Here is a 26,898-nt window from a genome sequence, read left to right on the forward strand (position 1 = left end):
GATCAACAGATAGCTCTGTCGGCGCAGTTTGTGTATGGCATCACACGAGGCAGCGCGGCAATTAGAGCCCGGTCTCCAATGGCGGAGCTCGGACGTCATCGTCACGTCCTGTCTTGCCGTTTGGCAGCTCATTAGATGCTGAAGCCCGCTCAGGTTCGGCTGCTTGCCAGGGCAATAGGATATTACTCAGCCGGTAATTGCCCTGAACGTTGACTGTTTTTAGCAACGGGCGGACTTGCGCTGAATTTGAAGAGCGCTCTAAAATCCGCCACTTCATTAGGTGCAGCTGAAACGCAGAGGCAACGGTCAGGGATGAAATTGTATTTTTAGAGATAGAGGCGGTCAATGTGCTGGTCGTTAGGCTGTACAAGGAGGAATCCTTTGAAAGTAAAGGGTAGACTCTGTCTGAGTCTGTCTATTTGTATGTGTGTACATGTTCAGGGGAGTGTGAAAACAATATGCTGGAACTGTCAGCCACACAGCGAGCCAACCCTTTTTCAGCATGGCAAAATCTCTATTTCAGCAAGGTCGAGCCTGCAGGAATGTGATGTAATGTCAGGGAAAAGTGGAAACTGTACAAATAGCCTCTCGCCAGCACCCTTTTAACTCACTGCTCCAGCCTCGCAGGCCACTCCGGGGGCTGTGAATTCCTGCCCCTCGTGTTCTTTCCGTGTTCCTCAGAACCCAGGCATCCTAAAATTTCCTGCAGGACTCCAGTAGCTTTGCTTCTGAGAAGACTGCACCGGTTGGACAGTTCCGGTAGAGACCAGCTGGTGATGGCTATGACTCCAATGCCCACTGACAGCTGTCGGTCACAAAATATGAAAAATCACCCATCTCACCCATGTTCTCCGGCCCCACCTGCAGGCCCAGTCTGGGTGGGGGACCACTGTCAAACCAGTGTGATCCACCCCCTTTTAACCCTGAGCCTCTTGTCTCCTGCCCTCACGACGAACTGCTGCGAGACGCAATTCATATCCATCAGCCGGGTCGGTCAGACCGCAGAATTCCAGCGTGGTGCTCCACTTCAAACCCGCCATCCAGCGGAACTAATGGCGGCTGGCTTCTAGAAGACAGCAGGTCGGAGCCGTTTCGCCAGAAATCGGTTCCCTGGTCAAATGGGATCCTTTGTGCAGTGACGTTAGCAGAGCAGTGCTAGGCTGGATGAAGGGTCGGCCTCTAATAGGCCTCTCCCAGCTTGCTCCACCGCCGAGTCATGCTCTACTTTTAGGACCTTTTCAAAAGCACCAGAAGAATCCTCGTGATCTTCAGAACCAAAGATTGAGCAAAGCAATTTGCGGTGAACAGTGATTTGTAGAATGGTAAAGGAATAGCTGGCATAAATGTTGCTGATCAGATAACACATGTTTGGTTTGCTGCCCTGGAGCCACAAGACTGATGGAGCTAACAAGTAATGTACAGGTAGCACTGCATCAACTAAACCATGTATCAAACCGTGCCTGAGTGTTAAAGCAGCAGTATGTGAGATTAGGTCTTTCCTGCTCCTGGGCTCCCCCTACAGTCCCATACAGGAAGTGCAATTCACCCCTAAATGTAATGTAATGTTTTTTACACATGCAGTTCTGGACAAGCTGAGAGATACAGGACTATGACTGAAAGATAAAGAAGCATGTGGACTGAGGCCGTAGAGAAATATTACAGGATTTTACACTAATATGACCTGGCTCAAGCATGCCAAGCCAGCAAAGGTGCACGTATTTGTCACTGTACAGTGTACACTGTACAGCAAAATGTGTACTCCGCATTTACCCCATCTGTGGTAGTGAACACACACACTAGTGAATTAGGGGCAGTGAGTACACACACTAACTGTCGGTGGGCAGCCAACTCCAGCACCCAGGGAGCAGAGAGTGCCTTGCTCAAGGACCCAACAGTGGCAACTTGCCGAGCCCGGGAATCGAACCCACAACCCTGTTATTGCTAGCCCAGCACTCTAACCACTGAGCCACCACTGCAAGTAGAAGCTATTCTCTCGAATACATGGCGGGGAGCATCACAATGAAAAAGTATTATTTAAAAAATAGACAACAGTCTAGACAACAGCTGCTTGTTCGTCTGCTCTTCTGACACTAGTGGGATGTACAAAGCACAAACACTGGAGGTACTGTACCTAGCTAACCAGAATAACTTGCTAAATAACTTGCTAAAATATTACACAAGAAGAAACTTTGTTGATTTTTTTATACAATCAGAACAGTAGAATCCGAAGATCAGGTCAGGGTTTGATAAAGTATTAAATAACAATATTGCGATACTTCGGTATATCAATATTTTTTTACACCCCTAATCACAATCACTGGTAAAATAATTAAGGGGATTAAAAATGAAAAAAATCAGAATCTGCATGTATTGATTTTTGCTGTTTGACCAACAGGGATCAGATTTGATTAATGAAATCTTCATCATGCAGGGTTGCCTCATCTTCACATGGACATAAACAGAGCAGTTCCTTTGAGACCACTGACTGTGGAAAACACAGAGACTGTGGTTCCATTTCCTTACGTTCCATAAAAAGGGAAGCCAAAACTGTCCGCTATGTTGTAAACTTTAGAACAAGAGGCCAGAGGAGGAGCCAGACTCGCCTACTCATCTGGTAGCCCCGCCCCTTTCTCCCTGACCAAACCCCAGTGTCTCAGACCGCCTTCACTAAGCTCACAGTGGAGCAGCTGAGCAGATTTCCCCCCTGGATTTCCAGTTTGTCCGGTAAGTGTAATGTACAACTCAGCTCCTCCATGTAATGAACAGAATAGGTGCCATGCAGGAGGTCCTGCAGACAACCGGTCTCTTCCAGCCGAGGCTGTCAATCACTTCATTCCTGAGTATACCAATATCAGCACAGGGAACTGTTGGAATTTGAAGACACTGGAGATGGAAGGACAGTTTAGAGGACAAGAAAATGAGCTGAAAAATTGGCTGGTTTATCCCTGAAACATAGGCGGATGGGCGGAGGTACACTCCACATATATATTGTATTGCAAACAGCCAGCAGAGGCGCTAGACTGTGCTGTGCTGTCCATGTTTTCTACAGTCATTGCTTCAAGCCAGTGATTACCTGCTTCCCCTACGAACACCTCCACTGGCGTGCTGGCAGGGCTCTCGCCGATGACGTTGTAAGCAGTCATCACGATTTCATAGCGTTTGTACTTCTGCAGCTCTGTGGGAACAAAAAACAGAAGACACAACAGTGAAGAGGGAACGAGCCACAACGGATCTTAAAGAAGCTTAAAGACAAGAGATAAAAGAGAAGGCATGTCTCCAGCAATGTACGGTAAAAGAAATGGAGCTCAGATAAGGATCATCTCTGTGAACTTGTGAACTGCTGTTACAGTGGAGAGAGCTGCATGTTCTAGGACTGGTACTGGAATACTACGAGTCGTGTGCAGTGCGTGGAATGGGAATGGGAATTCTGTCTCTGTACAGCAGAGGCCTAGACTGTTCCTTGACAGAACAGACAGATTAGAGGAAGCACGGGACATTAGAGGAGCGTCGGGCATTATAGTCTCGGCTACAGGGAGTGTGAATGTTTTATTGGGACTTCAAAGACACGCTGCCTAATTTAGACCGACGACTGAATGAAACTTACGCGTGAGTTCGAATTCCGTTAGCGAAGGATTGCTCACGGTCTTCACGGTGCTCTTAGCTGGGGAGGAAGGAGGAGAACGAGAGCAAGAGAGCAAGAGAGAGAGAGGGAGAGAGGGAGAGATGAGAAGTACATCACTAAAGGATAAGGCAAGATGGAAATGCACAAATCAAAGAGCTATTTCATCATGGTTGTAAATTTGGGGTTTTCAGCCCAAGTTGCTCATCATCACATATTTCTTCACAGGATTGATGAAACCTCACAATGCTCATCTCTCCATCTACGCTGACTGAAATGAAACCCCAAGAGCAACACCAAAGAGCCAGAGTGATTAATGATTCAGCAGTCAATACAGAGCACCATATAACAAGCTCGGGTACTGGAGCGCTAATAAGACCTCTGAAACATACAGCCTCAGCTACCACTAAGAGAACCTATTTCAACCTTCTTCTTCTTCTTCGTCTTCGTCTTCGTCTTCTTCTTTTTTTTTGGTGTGTGTAGAAAATGTTGAAATAAAGGGCCGCGTTTGATGTAAAGCATGACATCTCCTGAAGGATTTGTTTTGTCGTCTCGGTCTTGCGTGTCTGCCACGTTCGGCAATACAACAATATCAGATATGAATGAAAAATGCATTAGCACTTCAAAAGCAGCACGAAAGAGCTAGCGAGCGAGTGCGCACTTCAGTAGAGCGCTCCTGAAAGTAACGGAATGCCTTATCGGGTTCTTTTGGAGCACCTGCTGACTTTTGAACACGAGCAGTTAAGATTGAACAAATAGGGTGAAGATGCAATAATTTGCTGGAGGTTTGTAGCGCTACGCCACGAACAATGCTGAGAGTTAGCAGAACTTAGTTGCCGCTAGGTTTGAGCCCGGGAGGGAGGAGAGTAGGGGAAGGGAAGTGAGAAGCGAGGAGGGGAAGAGGAGAAGAGAGCATAGGTTAAGATGGGAGGAATAATGAGAAGAAAGAAGAGGAAGAGGAGAAAGGATGAAATGAGAGGAGACCAGAGGAGAAGATGGGAGGAGGAATGAGAAGAGAGGAGATCAGAGGAGAAATGAAAAAGGGAGGAGACTAAAGGACAAAATAGGAGGTGGAACGAGAAGAGAGGAATAGAGGAAAAGAAGGAAGGAGGAATTAGAAGAGAGGTGTAAAGGAGAAGATGGGAGGAGGGTTAAGAAGAGAGGAATAGAGGAAAAGAAGGAAGGAGAAATGAGAAGAGAGGAGACCAGAGGAGAAGATAGGAGGAGGAGTGTGAAGAGATCAGCCCAGAGGAGAAATGAAGAAAAGAGATGAGACCAGAGGAGATAGGAGGAGGAATGAGAGGAGAGGAGACGAAGAGGACAAATGAAAAAGGGAAGAGACTAGAGGACAAAATAGGAGGAGGAATGAGAAGAGAGGAATAGAGGAAAAGAAGGAAGGAGGAATGAGAAGAGAGGAGACCAGAGGAGAAGATATGAGGAGGAATGAGAAGAGAGGAGACCATAAAAGAAAACAGGAGGGGGAATGAGAAGAGAGGAGACCAGTGGAGAAGATAGGAGGAGAAATGAGAAGAGAGGAGACCAGAGGAGAGGATAGGAGGAGGGATAATAATGGAGGAGAGAAAGAGGAGGAATGAAGGTAAGAGAGGAGACCAGAGAAGATAGGAGGAGGAATGAAAAGTGAGAGGAGACCAGAGGAGGAAGGGGAAGGAAAGATAACAGAGGAGAGATAGGAAAAAAAAAACAAAGAGACAGAGGAGAAAATAGGAGGAGAAATGAGAAGAGAGGAGACCAGAGGAGAGGATAGGAGGAGGGATAATAATGGAGGAGAGAAAGAGGAGAAATGAAGGTAAGAGAGGAGACCAGAGGAGAAGATAGGAGGAGGAATGAAAATTGAGAGGAGACCAGAGGAGAAAATAGGAGGAGAAATGAGAAAGAGGAGAAATAAAGGTAAGAGAGCAGATCAGATGAAACCTGTGGTAGGCAGAGAGGAGCTGAAGATACTTCTCCTCTGGCTGGAAATAAAGAGGAAAAATATTAAATACGCTCTCCTGCTTGGCTGCTCCAGGCTCGCACATTTAAATGCTGTCAACAGTGCCGAGTCCAATTTGGCAAAGGAGATTTATTGGCTGGATGGGGCCTACACTGAGGAGTGCAATGGCATGCTCAGCTCCAAAGACTCGAGCACAGGCTCATGATTCTGCAGCTCAGGACCCTAACAAATTCACCTCCGCTCAGTCATCCCCCAGATAATTATTCTGCAGCCATCGGGTGCACAGGTACGGATGACGGCAGCCTGTTTGGAGGACATTCAGGTGCTCAAGAAGACTGTCCTGCCTTGTGAACATAAACTGCAGAGCACCGACGCGTTTGATGGTACCTTCAACCATTAAAAACTTCCACATGTTGTGGTTTTGACCGTGGTCCTACCCTTGAAAGGTTTCTGATTGTGTGCAAACTTGTGTCAGGGTTTACCTTTTAGGGTTTTAGGACAACACTTACCTGGATTTCAGGACATTTTCTAATGCGTCCATTTATTACAACATACAGTACACAAAATGACATCATATAAAATATATAAATACAACAAATAACCCCCTAAATAAAGCCCCTACTTTTCAATGGAAGTCAATGTGAAAAGATGGGTTTTCCAAGTCAGTTTGGAGCATTTCTATTGGTCCAGTCATCATCAAATTCTGACACAACCGCCAGATTTACAATATATCAATAAATAAAAAACAATAATAATAATAAAGATGCAAGGTTTTTGCATGACAGCAATAATATGTATTAGTAGTGACTCACGAATCTATTTATAACATTAAACACTGTAAGACATGATGCCGGACTTTCTGTCCACAGTTACGTACTTTACATTTACATTACATTTGTGGCATTTAGCTGGTGCTCTTATCCAGAGCGACTTACAAGGTTACTCCTATTTCAGAGGTGAGTCGATGTAGTGTTTGGAGTCTCGCCCAAGGACTCTTATTGGTGTAGCACAGCACAGTCACCCAGACCTGGAATCAAACCCCAGTCATATATAGTGTGGTAGCTCACTGGCAGGTAGTGTTGTTACCTGTTGCGCCACACCAACCATACTTCATTACGTACTTCAATAAGAAGAGGATCAGTAGCTGAAGCATGCATCTTATATTAGCTCAACTTGTCCAGGATCTCACTAATACTTCCAGGGCATTTTAGCAATTTTCTCATTTCAGCAAATTTTCCAGAACTCCATAATAGTCTCTAAATATCCAGGTTTTCCCGATTTTCCAGGATGGATAGGAACCCTGTTGAGATCGTATACAGTGGAAAATCACATTGTCTGATTTGTAAAGAATTTATTTGCAAATAATGATGGAAAATAAGTATTTGGTCAATAACAAAAGCATTCTTGTGATCATTTTGACCCCAAGGGCTGAGATCTTGCGTGGAGCCCCTGATCAAGGGAGATTAGCAGTGGTCTTGTAGGTCTCCCATTTTCTGATCCCACAGTAGATTTCTTCACACCAAGCTGCTTGCCTATTGCAGATTCAGTCTTCCCAGCCTGGTGCAGGTCTACAATTTTGTTTCTGGTGTCCTTCGACAGCTCTTTGGTCTTCACCATAGTGGAGTTTGGAGTGGGACTGTTTGAGGATGTGGGCAGGTGTCTTTTATACTGTTAACGAGTTCAAACAGGTGCCATTAATACAGGTAATGAGTGGAGGACAGAGAAGCCTCTTAAAGAATAAGTTACAGGTCTGTGACAGCCAGAAATCTTGCTTGTTTGTAGGTGACCAAATACTTATTTTCCACCATTATTTGCAAATAAATTCTTTAAAAATCAGACATGTGATTTTCAGAATTTTTTTTCTCATTTTGTCTCTCATAGTTGAGTCTACCTGTGATGTTAATTACAGGCCTCTCTCATCTTTTTAAGTGGGAGAACTTGCACAATTGGTGACTGACTAAATACTTTTTTCCCCCCACTGTATATATATTGCTCAACAGGTGAGTTTCCAGGAGCATTGATTCAGACATACCAATAATGTTAGATCTATTATTTAAAGAAACATTTTAAAAAAGGTTGTTATTTGAAAAGGTAAATAGATTAATCCATGGTCATGTGTTTTGTTTCATGGGGAAATTATTAATTACAAAAAAAAAACAAACAAAAATAAAAACATTTCCTGTTATATTTATATTTTAGGGCCTTTGCTCTTCTCTTCTCTTTACATATTACCTTCAGGTAATGTCATCAGGACAGAGGAGAGAGCTACGCTGATACGCAATCAGGACACAGTTGACAGGTTAACCAGTTGCATCTCAGATATTTTGAAGCAGACATGGCAAATCCAGGCCAAGGAAGTATAAATCCACCACAGGTTTTGTTCCAGACACCTGAATGACTCTAGAAGCTAGAAAAAAGCTGAAATTCTGATTTTTGATACTAAAATACAGTAAATTATGGTTTGTGAGACACTAGAACCACGGCTTTATGCAGTATACTGAATCAGAGGTATGAAACATGGGTGTAATTTTAGACTCTCAGCTCTTTTTATCCCTCTAAAAGTCACTAAAGCAGCTTTTTATCATTTGAGAAATTGCCAACTATTGCTAACGGCCAGGGCCAACCCAAGCCTTTATGGGCCCCCAAGCAGATTTTCATTTGGAGGGCCCCTCATACCACCACCTCAGCACCAGATGCTTCATGATTCCATAGGGAGAGGGATATTGTGCAATACGCTGAAGCGCCCGGGCCTTTATCCACCATCCAAGCGGCGTGTATCTGCATTTGCGCAACAGTGGCAGCAGCAGCCAACAGCAGGAACTGATTAAGCTAGTATTAATGTGCCAACTATGAAAATAAATTAATATAAACATCACTTTTAGCTGTGTAATACCATTTCATTTTATTATTCAATGTTATTTTTAATATATAATTTTTTTATCATGATATCTTGGTGCTCTTGGGGGCCCCCTGGTGGTGTTGGGGCCCTAAACGACTGAATAATTTGGTTATGCCTTGGGCCGGCTCTGCTAAAGGCCTTTTCTGGATCCAGACCACCCCCTCCCCTGATAAGTGGAGCCAGATATACTGAGATATACAGTATAACTGAGTTAAAGGGATGTGACGGGGTGGTGGAGGGATTGGGGTGCAGAAACTTTGTCATGAACATGGGAGGTAGAGATGGAATTTATGGGACATTAGATTGGGAGCAGGAAGAGGGGCTTCAGGCTTTCATGTTCCTCTTCCCACAATCCAGTTATTTCATAACTCCACTATTCCCCTTCATCTATTCAGTTTCCTCTTCTTTTACTGATGTTTCCAAACAGTAGCAGCACAAGAGGAAAATTTCCTTTTTGATTTTCATCTTGTGTTTGTGAAGCACTTTGAACAGCCATGTGCAAGTAAAGGGCTTAACAAATAAAATATGTAATTTATTATAATCCCATATTAGTAATCCAGCTCACACTGTATCTCAAAGTCTCAGAGGGTTCAAATGATTGCTGTCATAAAAAATGTAACTTTATTTCTTTTATTTCTGTATTTTATTTGTTATTAACCCCTTACAACCGTAACGTTCACTTATAAATCCTAATGCAGAAACTACTGGGAATGATTTGGTAACTGGTTGTTTAACATAGCCCTCCACAGGGCTCTATTTTGGGGCCTACAGAATGGATGTTAATTATGACTAATGTTCTTATGAAAGTAATGTGTGATTAAATACAATATCAAAGAGTTTTTTATTCCTCTTAATTTACTTGTGTGTGTTGGTGGTTGGTTTGGCCCAACAGATGCCACCACTACTGGCCAGTGAGATACCACACCATGCAGGGTTCGATTCCCGATCTGGGTGACTATGCTGCGCTACACCAATAAGTCCTTGGGCAAGACACCTAACACTACATTGCATTGGCCCACCTCTGTAATACGAGTGACCTTGTAAGTTGCCCTGGATAAGAGCGTCAGCTAAATACCATAAATGTAATGTAAATTGTCACTGGTAAATTGTCACCCCCACCACACCTGTCAGATCATAAGAAAACCTTCTATCTCAGTTTCCTTGTACTGAATTTTATTTATACCATTTATACCATATCAAAATGCCACCTGCCCTTAACACTGTATGTCGCTTCAAGGCACTTGAACAAGCAGAAATTCGGAGGTAATTATTTATTTTTATATTGCATTAGCAGAAGAAGTTACTTATGATAGCTCTCTTTTTGTTTACCAAGCCACAGTAGAGGTGATTCAACGGGTCTATATAAAAGCATGCACGCTGTTTTTATCAGTAACAGATAATAAGTAAATAAACACTTTCAGAAAAAAGATTGTTGCTGGGAGCTGGGTCAGTGTTTTCTGCTTGAAAGAACAGCTTGTGTATGTGCATTGTCGCTTGTCCACCCCCACCTGTCAGATCATAAGAATATCTTGTATCTCAGTTTCTTGTATTGTATTGTATTATACCATTTATATAAAAAAAACAACTGCCTTAATACTTCAATACAACACGTGAACCAATAGAAATACCCTTCCTAGGTATTTTATGTTACCTTTACATCCTAGCTGTATTCTTCACTTATAAATCCTAATGCAGAAAATACTGTGTTCCACAGGGCTCTATTTTCGGGCCTATAAAATTGATGTTAATTATGACTAATGTCCTTATGAAAGTGAAGGAATGTGAGCCTAAATACAGGATCAAAGAGGTTAACAGATAGTTTTCCTCTTAATTTACTTCATTAGGACAGTTTGTGTGTAAGAATTGTTACTCCCCCACCCACCTGTCAGATCATAAGAAAACTTTGTAACATTATTTGTTTTATTGCAATTTTATTAGTACCATTTAAAAATGCTCTACGGCGCATGAAGCAATAGAAATTCTAAGGAGAAAACCTTACAAGGTATTTTTATGTTACCTCAACCCCTTTACATCCTAGTTGTATTAATCACTTACAAATCCTAATGCATAAACTACTGGGAATTATTTGGTAACTGGTTGGTTTAGCAGGTCTTATGGAGTTCCACAGGGCTCTATTTTGGGGCTTATAAAATTGATGTTAATTATGACTAATGTCCTTATGAAAGTAATGCAGAAAATACTGTGAATGATTTGGTAACTGGTTGGATTAGCATGTCTTATGGAGTTCCACAGGGCTCTATTTTGGGGCCACTGAGAGTGATGTTAATTATGGTATACAGTGTAATGTAGTTATTCGAGTGGTGAAGCCTGGGCTTAAATTCAGGGTCTAAATGGTTAACAGATCATTTTTTTCACTTATGATACTCTGAGATGCTTTCTCTTTGTTGACCAAAACACAGTAGAAGTGATTCAACAGGCCTAAATATAAACTCATGCATTTAGGAAAAGTATGCCTTTTATCAGTAACAGATAATAAGTAAACAAACACTTTCAGAAAAAACACAACAACAGAAAAACGTACTCTGGAGCTGGGTCAGGCTTTTTCTGCTTGAAAGGACAGCTTGTGTATGTGAATTGTCACTTGCCCGTCCCCCCTACCTGTCAGATCTCCGCGCGCTGAAGAGCTGTTGATGGCCTTCTTGGACTCCTGTGGAGCGCTGTCATACTGTAGCTCGCGGTAATACAGCCGATAGCCCACCAGCACCCCGTTCACACTCTCCTCCTTGGGCGGCTGCAACAGCGCAGATTAAATTAAAGGTCACATTCCCCTGGCTGGCCTTGCGCTCCCTATTAAAGGCCCAGACCGACAGAAAAAAAAAACACACACAAGACTGACAGGAGAGGAGAGCGTTTCTCCATGCGTTGGCCTCAACACCAAGCCCATGGCAGAAATGAAAGATGAGGATTTCATTTCAGGGCCACCCGCTTGGCGGGTTGTTAACAAAGCCCGGCGCTGAAAGTAATCAACCGGGTGAGCCCCCCCACCACACCACCACATACACACACATACACCCCCGCTGATAAAGCAGCCAGCCGGAGAAATGATCCGGCCCTCGTAGGTCAGCGGAGAAAGGTTTCGACCGCTAATTAACATCCCTTTGGGGTGCGCTGACTGCAGGCATGCCCAAGTATTAATTATCCTGGCCCTGCCGGAGTCTTCAGTGAACTCAGTAAAAACGTGTTATCAGTACTTCATGTCGCTGAGATATGCAAAGTTGTGGGACGAATACCAAGCGAGCTGTGACAAGCCACTCAGCACGTCCTGCTAAAGAGGGCTGTTCATCAATGAGAGCCAGATAATTAAACAGATAATAGCTGTAACGCATGCATTTAACAGGCAATTATCGTCACTACACTGGTCTATCCCCTTAGACTGCAAGTCAGTTCCCAACGACGTGACTAAAGATGGATCTGTGCCGGCCTCAGAGATACCACGATACCTCTGAGCTTTTTTAATATCGATAATAATTTTACTACCCAATTTGGAAGGCCAATTACCCAGTCCCTGCTCATATGAGCTCCCCCGATATCACTAGCAAGTCCCCCAACACTAACAGGGTGAAGACTAGCACATGCAAAGTCTCCTCCTTACATGCAAAGCCAGCCACCACCTCTTTTCCAACTGCCGCTGATGCAGCATCGCTAGGCAGTCAGCGCGTTCTGAGAAAAGTAATTAACCGAGTGAGCCCCCCTACATACACACCGACTGACTAAGCAGCCAGCCGAAGAAACAATCCAGCGGAGAAAGGTTTCGTTTTCGCTAATTAACATCCCTTTGGGGTGCGATGACTGCAAACATGCCCAAGTATTAATTATCCAGGACTGATACAGCAGCTAACAGACGCCTGTGCTGACTAACGTCACGCTAGGAATGGAGCTTAGAGCTAGGGGAGTGCCATCAACCCATCAAACCACCCCTGAGAGAGCAAGGCCAGTTGTTCTCTTTCGGACTCTGGCTGCTGATGTCATGCAAAAACCTTTATGGACTGTAAACTATATGGACAAAAGTATTGGGACACCTGCTGATTCATAGTATCTTCCCAAATCAAGGGTATTCAAATAGAGTTTATCCTGCTTTTGCTTAAATAACTGTACTGTATCTCTACTGTCCAGGGAAGAATTATCCAGGCCTGATATAGCAGCTAACATACGCCTGTGCTGACCAACATCATGCTAGGAGTGGAGCTTAGACCTAAGGGAGTGCCATCAACCTATCAAACCACCCCTGAGAGAGCAAGGCCAGTGGTTCTCTTTCAGACTCCGGCTGCTGACGAGAGGCAGCGTGACCTGGGATTTGATCCTCGGATCACTGTGGCAGCAACTTAGCCCACTGGGCTACTTGGCGTCCTGGTATGGCTGTGAGATTGAGGATAACATAAGCTAACATGACCTCAATGGTGTGGAATAGGTTTGCTTTCCTTCTATTTTCTCCTTATTTCTCCTTATATCTTCTATAATACAGAGCAATGATGCTTGTGGAACTGCAGACAGTGTCGGCAACACAACCAAGCACTAGGAAATGTAAGTACTAATTATCAATAATCAGCAATACTGAATCTGGAAAAAAACATGCAGCATCCTGGTAAGATTTTCAGCTATATGGTCCAGCCTCAGATCTGTTTACGTTTGATGGTGGCGGCTGACGCTCATCAAGACAGCTTATTACTAGAAAGAGAGCCGTGCCATACCTGCCACTGCACCAGAACAGAGGTTGTTGTTGAGGGTTTCACAGACTGAATAACAGGAGCCTCATCCGGAACTGGAAGGAAATGGAAGAAAATTGCTCAGACAAAACTAACAACAACACTTCTTTGGTCCATTTCTGCAGAGCAAAACATTCTAAAACCATGGGAGAGGTAAGAGAGGGCTGTCGAGCTCTTTCACAGCACTTCTGTTTGGATCAATACTGGATCAGCTAGCACCATAGGGCACGTGTGCAACGCCTCCATCTTTACTCACCATCTTGTAAAGTCGTAATTGCATCGGTCTCTTGGCTGTACTTGCTGTCTCCGATGTCATTAGTGGCCATCATTCTCAGCTTGTATGAAGTGTAGGGCTTCAGCCTGAGGGTTGCACATATCATGAGTTATCTCGGGTCGAGTAGAGCCGTTTCCTGTTGCCAACAATGTAGCACTCATGCGGTGCCATCTATAAATATCAACCAGACAACCAGTAGGACTACAGTGCTGGCAATTACAGTAGAATTGGAGTCGTCACAGTCATGCAAATCCTTTATGGACTGTAAACTATATGGACGTTGGATGATCAACCATCCCACCTCATCCACAACTCCCCAACTCATCCCGAAAGCACTGTATGGAGCACCACCATCCATCACTCCAGAGAACACAGTTCTTCCAGTGCTCCACAGCTCAATGCTGGGGGGCTTTATACCCCTCTACTAGCCCACACCTGGCATTAGGCAGCATGGTGCCAATAGGTTCACGTCAACAGCTCCTGAGAGTGGCGGTACTTCTCCACGGGGTCTAGACAAGGTGTGTCTGTGTGTGTATTTGCACATCTATGTCATCAATAGGTGCAACTTAAATTAGCTGAATGCATTCATTAGAAGGGGTGTCCACAAACATTTGGACATCCATGTTCTTTGGCTTCAGTGTTAACAAATACTGATCTTCGCGTCTCTGTATTACTTCGAAGGTTACCTCTGAAATACCTCAAGCAGGTCTATTCGTCAGCAAGTGAGTTTGCGCGAGGCCCCAGCCTAGCTGAATGGGAAATGTTACTCACAAAGCCTTGCATTGAGCAACTCTTGCGGGTCTGCAGCTAGCAAAGACACAAATCAGGCTTAAATAATCTATTTGACACTAGTCGGACTGTTTAAAAGGCAATAAAAGAGCTGACGGGTTAGAAAGTCCTAAACAGAGGGAGGGGAGTCATCATAATCAAGATGAGATGGGCCTCTGAATGCATATAAAATACCACTTGACTGGCCATATAATCACAGCAGCGGCTCAAGCGTAATTCAAATGCAAGGCGGTCCAGCAGCACAGGCCCGTCCCTGCTTCCTAAATGGGGGGATTGGGGGGGTGGGGGGTGTGTGTGTGCAGAATTGAGTGTCGTAAATCGCTACAGAGTGAAAAAGCCTGCTAAAGCTTTTAATAACACTCCCATCATATAACTCTTACTGTACGCACTCGGCTCGGGAGAGGCTGAGAGCTGAGATAGAGACATGAAAGAAATAGTTATGGAATAAGTTTCGGGGGAATGGAATCAGCTGAGACGGGATTCAGCTGGCTCTCTGGGTAGGAACAGACAGGCACAAACCTGTGTGTGGGTGGAGGAGAGAGAGAGAGCGAGAGAGAGAGAGAGAGAAGATGGGAAAGACAGTTGGAGAGAGGGTCACTGTCCAGTGAGGAAGGCTAGGCTTTCTACTAGATTTGATTGGAGGAGCATTGTTGTGAGGATTTGTTTGCATTCAGTGATAAGAGTGTTAGTGAGGTCAGGATGTTGGATGATGATCACCACCCCACCTCATCCTCAACTCCCTAACTCATCCCAAAAACCACTGGATGGAGTACCATCATCCATCATTCCAGAGAACACAGTTCTTCCACTGCTTCACAGCTCAATGCTGGGGGGCTTTGTACCCCTCTAGTCCACGCCTGGCATACTGGTTCATGTTTATCCGCTCCAGAGTCCTATTCTATTGGCAATACTTCTCTACAGGGACTAGACAGGCTGTGAGTGTGTGGGTGTGTGTGTGTGTGTGCGCATTGTGTCAGCAATGGGTGCAACTTAAAGTAGCTGAACGCATTCATTAGAAGGGGTGTCCACAAATATTTGGACAGTGTATTTTCTTAATGCAAAGGTTCTTATTCTGGAGTTCTGGAGAAGCAGACAGATGTCTTGCTGATGCTCAGGGAGGATAAGACAGAAAGAGAGGGAGAGAGGGAGAGAGAGCTAGACGAAGAAAAGGAGGGGCTCACCGGTCCACTATGCAGGAGGTGCTGTTGTGGCTAATGGTGGAGGAGTGAGTGAGCCAGGCTCCGTCGGGCAGCTGGCGGAGCTGCAGGGTGAAGTAGCGCACGGGAGAGGAGCCGTCTCCGCCCGGCAACCAGTCCAGCCTCAACCGCCGTGACTGAACCTGATCCTGAGGCACAGTGAGCCGCAAGGGAGGCTGGGGACGCTCTGAGAGAGAGAGAGAGAGAGAGAGAGAGAGAGAGAGAGATAGAGACAGAGACAGAGACAGACAGAGAGAGATGAGCAGGAGTGCAGAGGTCAGGCCAGTCTCGCTGACTAGTCTTAATCACTCTGCATCAGTCAGCGGCCCCTGCTGCCCCTGCTGCCCCGCCCCGCCTGTGGAGTGCTCCAGCGCACCCGTCCCATCGATTTTAATGCTCCGAATCGATGCGCACAGGCATAATTGTTTATTTAAAGGTGGGCTTTATCGAACGCTATTAAAGATGCGGATCATGCGAAAGGAAGGCCATAGAGTGGACCCTGCAGCACTGACGGTCTTCTCCTTATTTGATCTCTGAAGGTCTGATCAATGGCTTTGTAAAAGATTAAAGGTTAAATTGACTTTGTTCCATATTTAATCCCACCTTTACTTAAACAAGCTATTGTTTTATCCCGTTTTTGATCCTTTTCGACCACTCAACAGCAAGATCTTCAGAAGACAATGATAAAAGCCCGCCCACTGGGGCAAAGAAAACAAATGATCTGTGTAGGTTGAAGGGTAGTACTTCTAAGGGTTACAAAAGTATTGTGACCCTTTCAACGGAAGAAAATAAAAATCTCTAAAGATTGATGGCCAGTTAATACTCTGTGTGTGTGTGTGTGTGTGTGTGTGTCTGCATGGGCGTGTGTGGGTGAGAATGAACGAAAGAGAGAGAGCAAGAGAGCAAGAGAGACAGACAGAGAGTAAGATAGATAAAAGATCACCTCTGATCTCGGTGGTGATGACCACGGCCTGAGCGGCGGTTCCCCAGCCCTGCTGCGTCTTGGCTGAAATGCGGAAGATGTAGGCAGACTCCGGGACCAGAGGGGAGGCGGTGAACTGCTTGGTGTCCGGGCCCACCTCCACAGTGGTGAACTGGTTGGGATCTCCGGAATCCAGCCGATAAGCGACCTGGTATCCTGAAACGACATGGGTCGAGGTGAGTTCCCCCAACACTTCTCCTCTTGTGCCTCGTTTGGAATAAATGCCGTCGCAGACCACATCAAATAACTGAGAAAACAATTCCGCCGAAGCTCAAAACAACCCAGTCGGAAACTCTGAGAACTCTTAGAACAAAAGCAGAGGAGGAAAAACAATTTCCTTGCTGAAAAAAATAAAAAACACAACACAAAAACCCGGCAACCGTTTGAAGGCAAACCCTGCTTCAGAAACGAACTCGGCAACAGTCAGAACTTTTAGATGATGAACGACTTTCAAAAGGTCTTCACTGTAGTGGAAAATTTGCTACCACTACCGCTAACTTCAGATGAACCCACCTTAAACAGGCTTTTCTGCCGCGTAGCTGCAGAGAAAACCGAGCGGGATCTACACACGGTTCACCACCAGCTCAAACCCGCGCATAGGATGCGTGAGGTGACAGATATCTGATGTTACACCACTGTCAGGTGCATTTTTTTTAACGTCTATGAGTTTATCAAGGTGTTCTCCTGTACTGTACTGCAACTGGATCCCTTAAAGTGCAAGGGCTGGGAGGTGGGCCCATGTGTCAGGTCCTCACTCCTGTAATTGCGTGGCTTACATGTTTTACATATCGCACATGTTAGTCGCATGACATTGGCTGAATAATTCAGCAGCTGCTGCATAATAATAATAATAATAATAGAGTTTGTGGGCTCGCAGAAGTCCAGAGTTATTATGGTATATGTAGATATACACTATATCAAACACATATTACATACATTTGATTTACATTACATCATTATTACTGTAATGACTTCATTAAAGCATGAATTACATTTTATTATTATGATTATTATTAATATAGCAGTGTAATGAAATTTTTTTTTAAATGAGCCCTTGCTGCTTTTCAATTTAGTTTTAATTATGACAGTGTTTACAATCAAGGCAATGTCTACATGTTTTAAAGTAAAAATGTAGCGATGGCCAAGACTGAGCTAATTTAGGATTCATAAATTTGATATTAATTAGCGAAGTGTCGTAATGCAGGGATGCTTCTCTAGAGCGCTAATGATGTCTTATGGCCATACTGACTGAAAAACACTGGTTAGTCCTAAAACTAGGACTGGTTAGTCCTAAAACTAGGACTAACACTGAATATTTTCGGACCCAATTAACTTTTATTTCTGAAAAAAAAAAGATACTGATGGTAAAACCGAAAGCCTGTCATTACTAGGTGTCAGTACCATCACAATCACCAGTTCTGGGTTGGTAATGACGTCATTAACGTGTTGCGTTAATGACATTTTTCAATACTTTCAGAAAAAAAGACTCTAGGTCATGGATTTCCAACCTTGGCTCAACAGCTAGTATAAGATGCATGTTCAATACATAATACATAAATAATGAATAAAATGTATTTAATTTTGGTAAAATAATTGCAACTCCATGATCAGGAGAAACACATGATTAAGTTATTCACTTTTCCAGACGTCAATATGTCACTTTCCTCTCATGGCTGAAATATGATCAGTTTCCATGGTTACAACATTAAAAAAAAGATCATTACAGAAATCACAGGCTGTAATGATGGGAATGTTAATGACGGTCATATACTGTTCAAAATAAGCAAAATATGCAAAGATATGATTCTGTGTTTTTATAATTTTATAATTATGATTTTTTTAATAATCCCTTTTTGTCGTTTTACTGAGCAAAGGTGTTTCAAAATCTGGGTCGGAGGCAAAGCCAAAGTAGCATAATGGGCTTTGGCCTAAGTAAGGTGCTGTCACTATGAGCCGAGGGTCAGTGGATTGAATCCCGGTTCTGCTGCCTGCCATCAGCGTCCGGAATCGGTGCCGGTGCCGTTTTGGTGGCAGTTCAGGAAGAGGCGATGGCTGGTTGCGCATGTGCTGAAGGAGGCGTGTGTCATCACATGTAAGATAAGGGTAGAGTACTAACAAGTGGGTTGGGCCATTTGCTATCTGAAAAAATGTGGGGAGGAAAATTGGTGCATAAAATGGTGGAAATAAATGGTGCAATAAATAACATTTATTTAATCATTTATATATTTTTGTAATAAATGCATTTCTAAGATGAATGTATAACCTGAGGATCTAGAATCTCCCTAATTCTAATATTATAAACATGCAAAACACTGAAAGCATGGGGTATTACACAACAACCTTGCATCAAATTTGCAACACAAACAAAACTCTTGTCTTCTGCTTATGAGTAAATGTGGTAAAATAAAAGTTCACCAGTTCTAAAAAGGTCTTTTTCTAAGTATCAGTTTCCACAGAATTTCTCTGCTCATTTCAAAGAACTATGAGTGAAAATGTAATGAACAAACTGTCAGCAGCGGTGATTGAAGCTGTGTCCAACCATGATGGCCCTAAAAGGGTTTTTAATAGCATCTAAAAGGACGGGTGATTCAGGCAGTTTGAACGGAGCCTCCCCATTGTTGAGAGGTGCTAAAGAGAGCCATGCCCTGCTGCACTGCAGAGGCACTGTTCCATCTGCGGAGCGCCAGGACGAGTGGTCCGTGCTGCAAGCAAACATTACCGGGAATCGCTGCAAATCAGAACGTGGTGCTGGAACATTATTCCATCCATCTTCCGGCATGCTCGCTCGACGTGCCGGCCCTTTTGGCTGTACAGTAATAAAGCAGACCATCCCACATTGTGAAACATGCAGCACTCTCTGAGTGGTATCTCATCCTAATGTCCACTCCAGCCACGAGGGGCTGTGAAAAATAACATCCACCCACCATTATTGTACACACATATGTGCACAAATACACACACACACACATCCACACACCCTCGCTGCTTTCATGTCAGGCTCTGTTTTTCCCCAGAGATATGAGGAGAGCTGTGGGCAGAGAGTGCAAGCAAAAAAAAAAAAACGAGCCAGAGCTTTGCTGGCCTGGGCTGTTTGGCCTGGCTCTGACCCTTGCCATGGTCGCTGGGGCTTCTCGGGGTGGACAGGGTCCGTGCTGCGCGTGCAGCGGCCCGTGTGATTGTTTGGGTCGCCACCCTTGGTCTCCGGCGGCTCCCGTTTTCCTCACTTATTGGCCAGAGATTATTGGTCAGGCGGTAGCCAGCTGCACGGGCCTCCTATGGCCAGGGCACTGCAGCAAAGGTTACAGCAGCTCTGCTCCGCTATTTCCACTAAATCTCCAGTCTCCAGTGTTGTTACGAAAGCCGTGCCACAACCTCATCAACGCTGGGGAAGGTCAACCCATGCTTACTCTCTCAACCATGCCGAATTAGAGGGCGACCAAGAAAATGCCAACCCCCACCCAAGCCCTCAATCCACAGATCTCTCCGAAGAACTTCGGTTTACTCAGCTTACTGTATGGAGGCTGAGGTAATGAGACGCAGAACTAAGAGCATAAACAAACAAACAGTGCAGCGCCGCTCGCCCGAGAAGGTAATTAACTGGGGTTCACGGCTAAGGCTGCACCCGCTTCTGCATCTATTCAGCTGAGAGGCTGAATGTGATCTTGCTGAAGCCCTAATGTGATCCTGCATGAAAACCGCAGCTGAGCATTCTCAGGCCCCACTGTGTGCGCAGCGCTGGCTGAAAGCAGGGCAGGCTGGGGGCAGATTTAAGTAGGATTATTCGAGCTGCGGCAGATTCGAAAGCAAACTCCCAGCGCTGTCCGCCGACTCCAACAGCCTGCTCGCCGGATTTCTAGTGGGAGGCGGGAAAAAGCGGGGTTTTTTTTTACCCAGGCCTTTCAAAAACCGGATTACATACGAGGCTGGCTATGAATAAAACAAGCTTACAAGGTTCGGAGCTAAACGGCCATGCTGTGCAGTGTTTCGAGGAAAAACACAAGCAAACAAACAACTAGCCCAATCATGAGCTTGTATACAGCCAATCACATCAATTTTTCCGCTGCGTGAAAGCACGGCAACAAGAAGTCCTGCTTTTGGGCCTCGCGATTGCAAGCAGCGCAAAAAGGCTTCAATCAGTCTTCGTTCTGTTCAGAACATTCGTTCCACCAAATGTAACTCCAATCCGGATAAAAATAAAACTGACACAGAAGCCTCTGTGTGAAGCTCCCGTTCCTGCTCGGCACCGGGACCACGTCATTCCATCTCAGTCAGGTTCGGCGCCTTCCTCGCCTGCTGTGATCTGCAGCAGTGGTCTGATTTGGCAGACAGCTATTCTGAGCTTCATTCACTATGAGGTGTTAGTCAGCCTAATCTCATTTGAGCGTAGCGGTTTTTGTCGTCCTCCTCCTCTTCCTCCTCTTCCTCCTCAGCCATACAGATGCAGCTGCTTCAGTCTCAGGTGCAGTGTGGCTCAGCTGCATTTGCAGAGCGGAGGGGAGTAAACACTTCAGCCCAGTCGGGACCTGACCGGAGATCAAAAAGCGAGAAGGCCCTCGGTTATGTGAGCGGAAGTACAAAGAGCTCGGCCTTCTAACAGTGGAGCGCAGAGAAAAGATGGATGGTGGAACCGCGGCTTATTGTCAGATGCAGACAGCAGGTTCCCTTACACTGGTGTTTCTCGGATCTGATGCAGGGACTCTGCTCAGTGAAGAAAGCTCAGATTTCCATTAGAGCAGGGTTAGCAGGGTTAGTGTTTAAAGGCACAGTTCATAGTTGAGGTTTTAGCTTCTCCTAGTCTTAGATAAATGTGTGTCACACAGCTACAAACAGTAGCAGCAGCTACAATATACAGGCATAAGTATTGGGACACCTGCTCATTCATTGTTTCTTCTGAAATCAAGGGTATTTATCCTGCTTTTGTTGGAGTAACTGTCTCTACTGTCCAGGGAAGAAGGCTTTCTACTAGATTTTGGACCTATGTTGTGAGGATTTGATTACATTTAGTGACAAAAGCATTAGTGAGGTCAGAATGTTGGATGATGATCACCATACTTAATCCGCAACTCCCCAACTGTATAGAACCATCTCCCAGATAAACACAGTTCCACTGCTCTACAGCTCAATGCTGGAGGGCTTTATACCCCTCTAGCTCACACCTGGCGTTAGACAGCATGGTGCCAATAGATTCATGTTTATCTGCTCCAGAGAGTCTTATTCTATTGGCAGTACTTCTCTATAGGGACTAGACTAGATGTGTGTGTGTGTGTTCATTTGCAAATCTGTGTCAGCAATGGGTGCAATGTAAAGTAGCTGAATGCACTGAACAGAAGGGGTGTCCACAAACATTCGGACATATAGTCTATAGTGTATTGCCTGAAATACAGATGCAAACTCAGGATGCTAGAAATGACTCAAATGACTGGCTACCCTGGGCTTAATCAACTCTCATACAGGTAAAATGCTAAGACTGTGATCCCACTGATTGATTACCCATAAGGCTCATGGTGACACCCCGCCCACTGGAGAAAGCCCTAGTCAAAGCTGGTGAAACAGTAAAACAGGGCAGTGACTTTGGGAGAATATGGTGTTGCTGATACCGGAGAGCAGCTCATCACCTCCAAACTCAGTGGCTAGTTATGAGAATACGGGTTGCCACGGGAACCAGGCCTCGTGACCGCTGCTTTTCCTGTGCCAGTGTCCGCAGATGGGGAGCTCAAATGGACATCTGACGCTAGTTCCACCACTTCCTCAAAGACAACCTGGCCTACTTCAGCTGAACCAAACTGGAGCTAAACTCACATCAGAAGGGAAAGCACCGTTTTTACTCTTTGCAGATAAGACTTGAGAAAGACAAAACTGGGACGTGAGGCTAAAAGCTAACCGGCTACAATCTCTTCAGCTTGCTAACAGCACACCACCCTAAGAGGACAGATTGAGAGGACAGCAGCACTATCCGGTAGGACTTGAGAATAATTACAGTGTTAGTGCTGTAAACCAGTCAATGACAACAAAGCTTATTACAGGGTAACAGGGTGGTGAGTCCCATACTTACTATTTTAACAACAAAGTAAAACTTTGTAATTGTAATTTAATCCAGTTTTGTGGAACATTTAACACGCTATTCGGATCTAATTTAAGCAGCTTATGAATACACTTTCTTTGCCTTGACATTTTATAGATAACAGTACGTCCTACAGCCTGAGAAACCTCATTAGAAAGTCTATTTGACGTTACGGAGCTGCTTAAACTGCAGTTATTTAATTTAACTATTCATTAGAAGACTAATTAATACGTAGCTGCTATGAATTATTTGGTAACTAACTGAAACTAATATGGAAGTCATGTGGTCATGACTTTGGAAGTGAAGCATGGGCAGTGAAGCACATGAGGACCTTTCAAAAGTTCCCATCCTGATGAGGTTTATAAGATTACTCAGAACTAAAGAAACAACGCTGGACATCAAAACCCGCCTTGACAAATCCGCTACACTCTATGAGGTCAGTTTTTTACTTACCCAAGATGATCCCATTCGGGTCCACTGGAGGCTGCCAGACCACTCTGACCTCCAGGAGGCGCACTTCTGGGAACACCAGCCTCATGGGTGGTCCTGGAACTGAAGGCAAAGTGCAGAGGAGAAGAGATTAGATGTCAGGACCACATGACTGCAACAATCATCCTAATTAGGATAAGACTTTCCGTAGCTTTTGATCACTGGCCAGAACAGACCAGAGGGACTTAAGAAATGCGAGTCCAGACAGAATTGCCCAGGACAGCCATCTGAGACTTCACATGAAAATATAATAGGCAAAAAAGCCATCAGTAAAATCCAACACTTGCCCGGCTCCTGTTAATCCCTCCTAGAAGAGGCGAGGAAAACAAATAGCGCATAAAAAAAAACAAATTAAAAGGGTCTTGAAGTGACAAAGGAACACAAAAGGGAAGAGTCTGCCATGACAGCTTCTAAATAACAGCTCTGCGATAAATCCACCTCCAACTTCTGTGAGGAGATAAACAAGTCTTCTGCTCTTTGTGTCTTTGAAAGCTCTTTATCGCTGGCTGTGTTTGTATGCAGATGGAGTTACAGTGCGCTAGCTTGAGGAAGTCGGACAAACTGTGAGGGTTCAGTGAGATCAGCGGAGGGGCGGCTTCTCTAATGCTACGAAAACCCAAACAAAAAGGGGGAAAAAATGGACGCGACAGGGAGATGGATGTGTCATCATTTCCGAACTCTGCTTGATATTCCAAGGCTAATGCTGGGGCCACTGTAGCAGAATACTGAAGCTGAACAATTGTGTGCAGGTTCTTGGTACAGTTGGTGTGCCCAGGCTTAAAGGGGTAACGTCCTACATTTGTGCTGTAATTTATTCTTTTCCCTAAAGGTTTTACGTATTGGTGGCGGTCATCCTGCAGTTTCTCCATTTCCAATTTCCCTAGAATGAAACTGAAGCCTGTTCTGGTCACTGTGTCTTTAAATGTAATGTCCTGTCCTCTCTGACTGGACACCCTGTATTGTGCTCCCTCACTCAGAAACCTGTCTGGACTGAAGCACTTCAGCCTATAGCAGTTATATATATAGAGGCTCCTCAGGCAAATAATTAGGCAACTAGCATGCTTAAGGTGGTGGTAATTACAGGCTCCTGAAGATGCTGTTGTACGAGGATGATCGCGCTATAAATACCTGTGGGGTGTGTGACGGGATTGATAGTCTCAGAAGAGGTGGTACAGTGCAGTGAGGGTCTTGTTGGATGTGTGGAAACTGGGTTGTAAAGCAGATGCATTTCATGATTGGTGATTGCATTTGAGTGGCTGAAGACCATAGTGTATAGGAAGGAGCAGAATCTGCAGGTGTATGGGAGCGTATGGTCATACGGGTCTACCAGCAGTGGCAGAAGTCCCAGTCTACAGGAAACTCTCCTTATTCTTGAGCAGAAGTGAACTAAGGCCTCTTGCGTGCCACTCTGCTCCGTATGTTGATGGTCTGCAGTTACCTGTGGAGTGTTCTTTTAGAACCTGGTGGTGAAGGACCTGAGCTGACTTCTAGAGGCAGTTACTGCCTAGAAGCAAAGTGATCTCCCTGTCCTTCAGTTTTGTCTTTGGGCTACAATTCTGAGGAGAGTTTCCTGTAGACTGGGATTTCTGCCACTGCTGGTAGACTGGTATGACCGTATGCTTCCATACACCTGCATATTCAGCTCCGTCTTTCACACTATGGTCTTTTCCTGGTGGTTTCTAGGTAACTGCTATGCTGTTGGTATGGTACCCTTGGCAGGTTGCCAGGGTGTTGCCCAGTGGATGCTGTGATACCCAATAAGGTTTATTGGGTGTTACAAATGTATGTGTATTATTGTGACATAAGAAGGGAAGTTAATTTTCAGATTATCCATAATAATAAGACAACTATGAATCTTTAGAAATGTTTAAAGCCTACAACTACCTTACTTAAATAAATAAAAAAATGAGGGAAACTTAGTTTATGATACGAGGCTTTTAGAAGACAAAGGCTGGCGGGGCAGCTAAGCAGGGACTGTGTTAGTAGGTTTTTGATTAAGGGGAATGTGTCCTTATCCCACCGGCCTGTCTCTCCTCTGCTTCCCAGGTGCTTCTTTTAGACAGGCCTATACATCCCCAGGCGGGACACAAACAGGCTAACACAAAGACACCGCCCACAACCCCCCTCCACCCACAGACTGCTGCCACTGGGATCTTGGTCTCATTCTCCAGTGTGAACCCAGCAGTATATCAAATCCAATCAAAACCGGGGCTGCTTCTGAACTCTTTGCTTACTTTCTTGCCAAGCTGCAATGGTTGGTTAGACAGACCCTGTACTTCATTTCCTGGCTGTTATGGCACTTACAAATTGATCACATAGGACATGGATTTGATTTGTATTGCTTTTCCACAGTTGTGGTATGAGGGACTACAGGGACATGTGTCCACACATGCTAAGATGAGAAGCTGAAACTGTAAAGTGGAGCTTTTCCCAGGATGCCTCTTCCTCTCGCCACTTTGTATTACACGCATTCATCATTCTGCTATCAGCCTCGCTGTGCACTGGCAGGAGTTGGGAGAGATTAGACTTAGATGACTGCAGCTTTTGTTGCTTATTATGCACAAAATCACAAAACAGAAAATCTCCCGTTAATGAATCTGTAATTAGAAAATCGGCGATGTAATTATTTCATTAAAGACAGCGCTAATAAAATCACTTTTTGGCCCGTCTTTAGATGCTGTGAACCAGTTAATGACCTCCTCCTAATCTGATCAAGTGACTAAGAATGGATGAGTGTCCGGGATGCTGTTGTGGCCTGCTGAGACAGCGCAAAGAGACCCAATAACAGGATGTTTAAAGTAGCATTAGTCCATTTTCCCTCCCCTTTCTTACTAAAACAGAACAGAGAAACCAGCAGAATATCAAACAACATAATTAATAATTACTTTATTATTCTCCTCAACACCCCATTACTCCACCCCATCTCCTCAACACCCTTTTACTCCACCCCATCTCCTCAACACCCCACTACTCCACCCCATCTCCTCAACACCCCATTACACCTCCCCATCTCTTCAACACCCTATTACTCCAACCCATCTCCTCAATCCCCATTACTCCACCCCATCCCCTCAACACCCCATTACTTTACCTCATCTCCTTATTATTACTCTGCACAAACCTCTGCAACGCCCCATTACTCTAACCCATCTCCATAATATACTGTTACTCCTCTCCATCTCCTTAATGGCGAATTACTCGACCTCATCTCCTCAACACAACCAAATACTCTGCCTCCAGCCTATCTTCTCAATGCCCCATTACTCCACTTCATCTCCTTAAAGTCCTGTTACTCCTCCCCATCTCTCATTACTCTACCTGATCTCCATCTGAAGCCTGTAAGCACCCTGTAAAAGTGACATGCCAAGAAACACATTAAACAGGAGTTTCCACTGAAAGTGCTTTTCCAAAATGGAGAGGATTACTACAAGTGAGGGGGATGAAGTTGGATGCAAAATTAGCAACGCTTCTTCTGAACAGGTCTGATCAACTCACACCGCTATACCAGTTTGTAAAACATGGGGAGCATGATTAAAGGATAGGCCTCTCAGAAAAATACATTTTACACCCTGTCTTCATGTTGATGGCTTGAAAATAAAAAGCATATCTAAAGGAAAAGAATGGTTCCAGTGTTGTGTTCACCACCTCTGAACCGCTAGAGGTCCTATTTCTTGGCTCTTGACTAATGCAGGGCAGATCCAGAGCAGTCGTTCATCTACACACATACCGTAGCATTCAGCACTACACTCCCAGTGATAAAGACCAGGCCTGTAACATCTCCTCCATAACCAACTCCTCCATATGAAGGCCAGCATGTACCCAGGACTGCGTTTCACATGGTATGGCTTAATGAGCCCTGTTCTGGAGAGGAATTTAAAAGGCAAACACAGAGATAATTGGTGCTAAGGTCGAGC

The 26,898-nt window shown here is 44.7% G+C and overlaps 1 protein-coding gene across 4 annotated transcripts in view; it reads right to left on the reverse strand.

The window, feature by feature from the left end:
• sdk1a (sidekick cell adhesion molecule 1a) overlaps positions 1-26,898 on the reverse strand; it is a 371,124-nt gene that overhangs the window by 26,271 nt on the left and 317,955 nt on the right. For 3 of the 4 annotated variants that reach the window (XM_072676364.1, XM_072676363.1, XM_072676362.1), the window contains 8 exons: positions 22,949-23,047; positions 16,396-16,590; positions 15,438-15,639; positions 13,450-13,553; positions 13,179-13,249; positions 11,089-11,221; positions 3,605-3,661; positions 3,074-3,175 (listed from right to left, as the gene is read on the reverse strand). In XM_072676364.1, the coding sequence (XP_072532465.1) occupies positions 3,074-3,175; positions 3,605-3,661; positions 11,089-11,221; positions 13,179-13,249; positions 13,450-13,553; positions 15,438-15,639; positions 16,396-16,590; positions 22,949-23,047 (963 nt within the window). The remainder of the gene's footprint in view (positions 1-3,073; positions 3,176-3,604; positions 3,662-11,088; positions 11,222-13,178; positions 13,250-13,449; positions 13,554-15,437; positions 15,640-16,395; positions 16,591-22,948; positions 23,048-26,898) is intronic. The other variant, XM_072676365.1, reaches the window with a different exon arrangement.

Source organism: Salminus brasiliensis, chromosome 3 (assembly GCF_030463535.1).
Source record: "Salminus brasiliensis chromosome 3, fSalBra1.hap2, whole genome shotgun sequence".
Taxonomy (NCBI): Eukaryota; Metazoa; Chordata; class Actinopteri; order Characiformes; family Bryconidae; genus Salminus; species Salminus brasiliensis.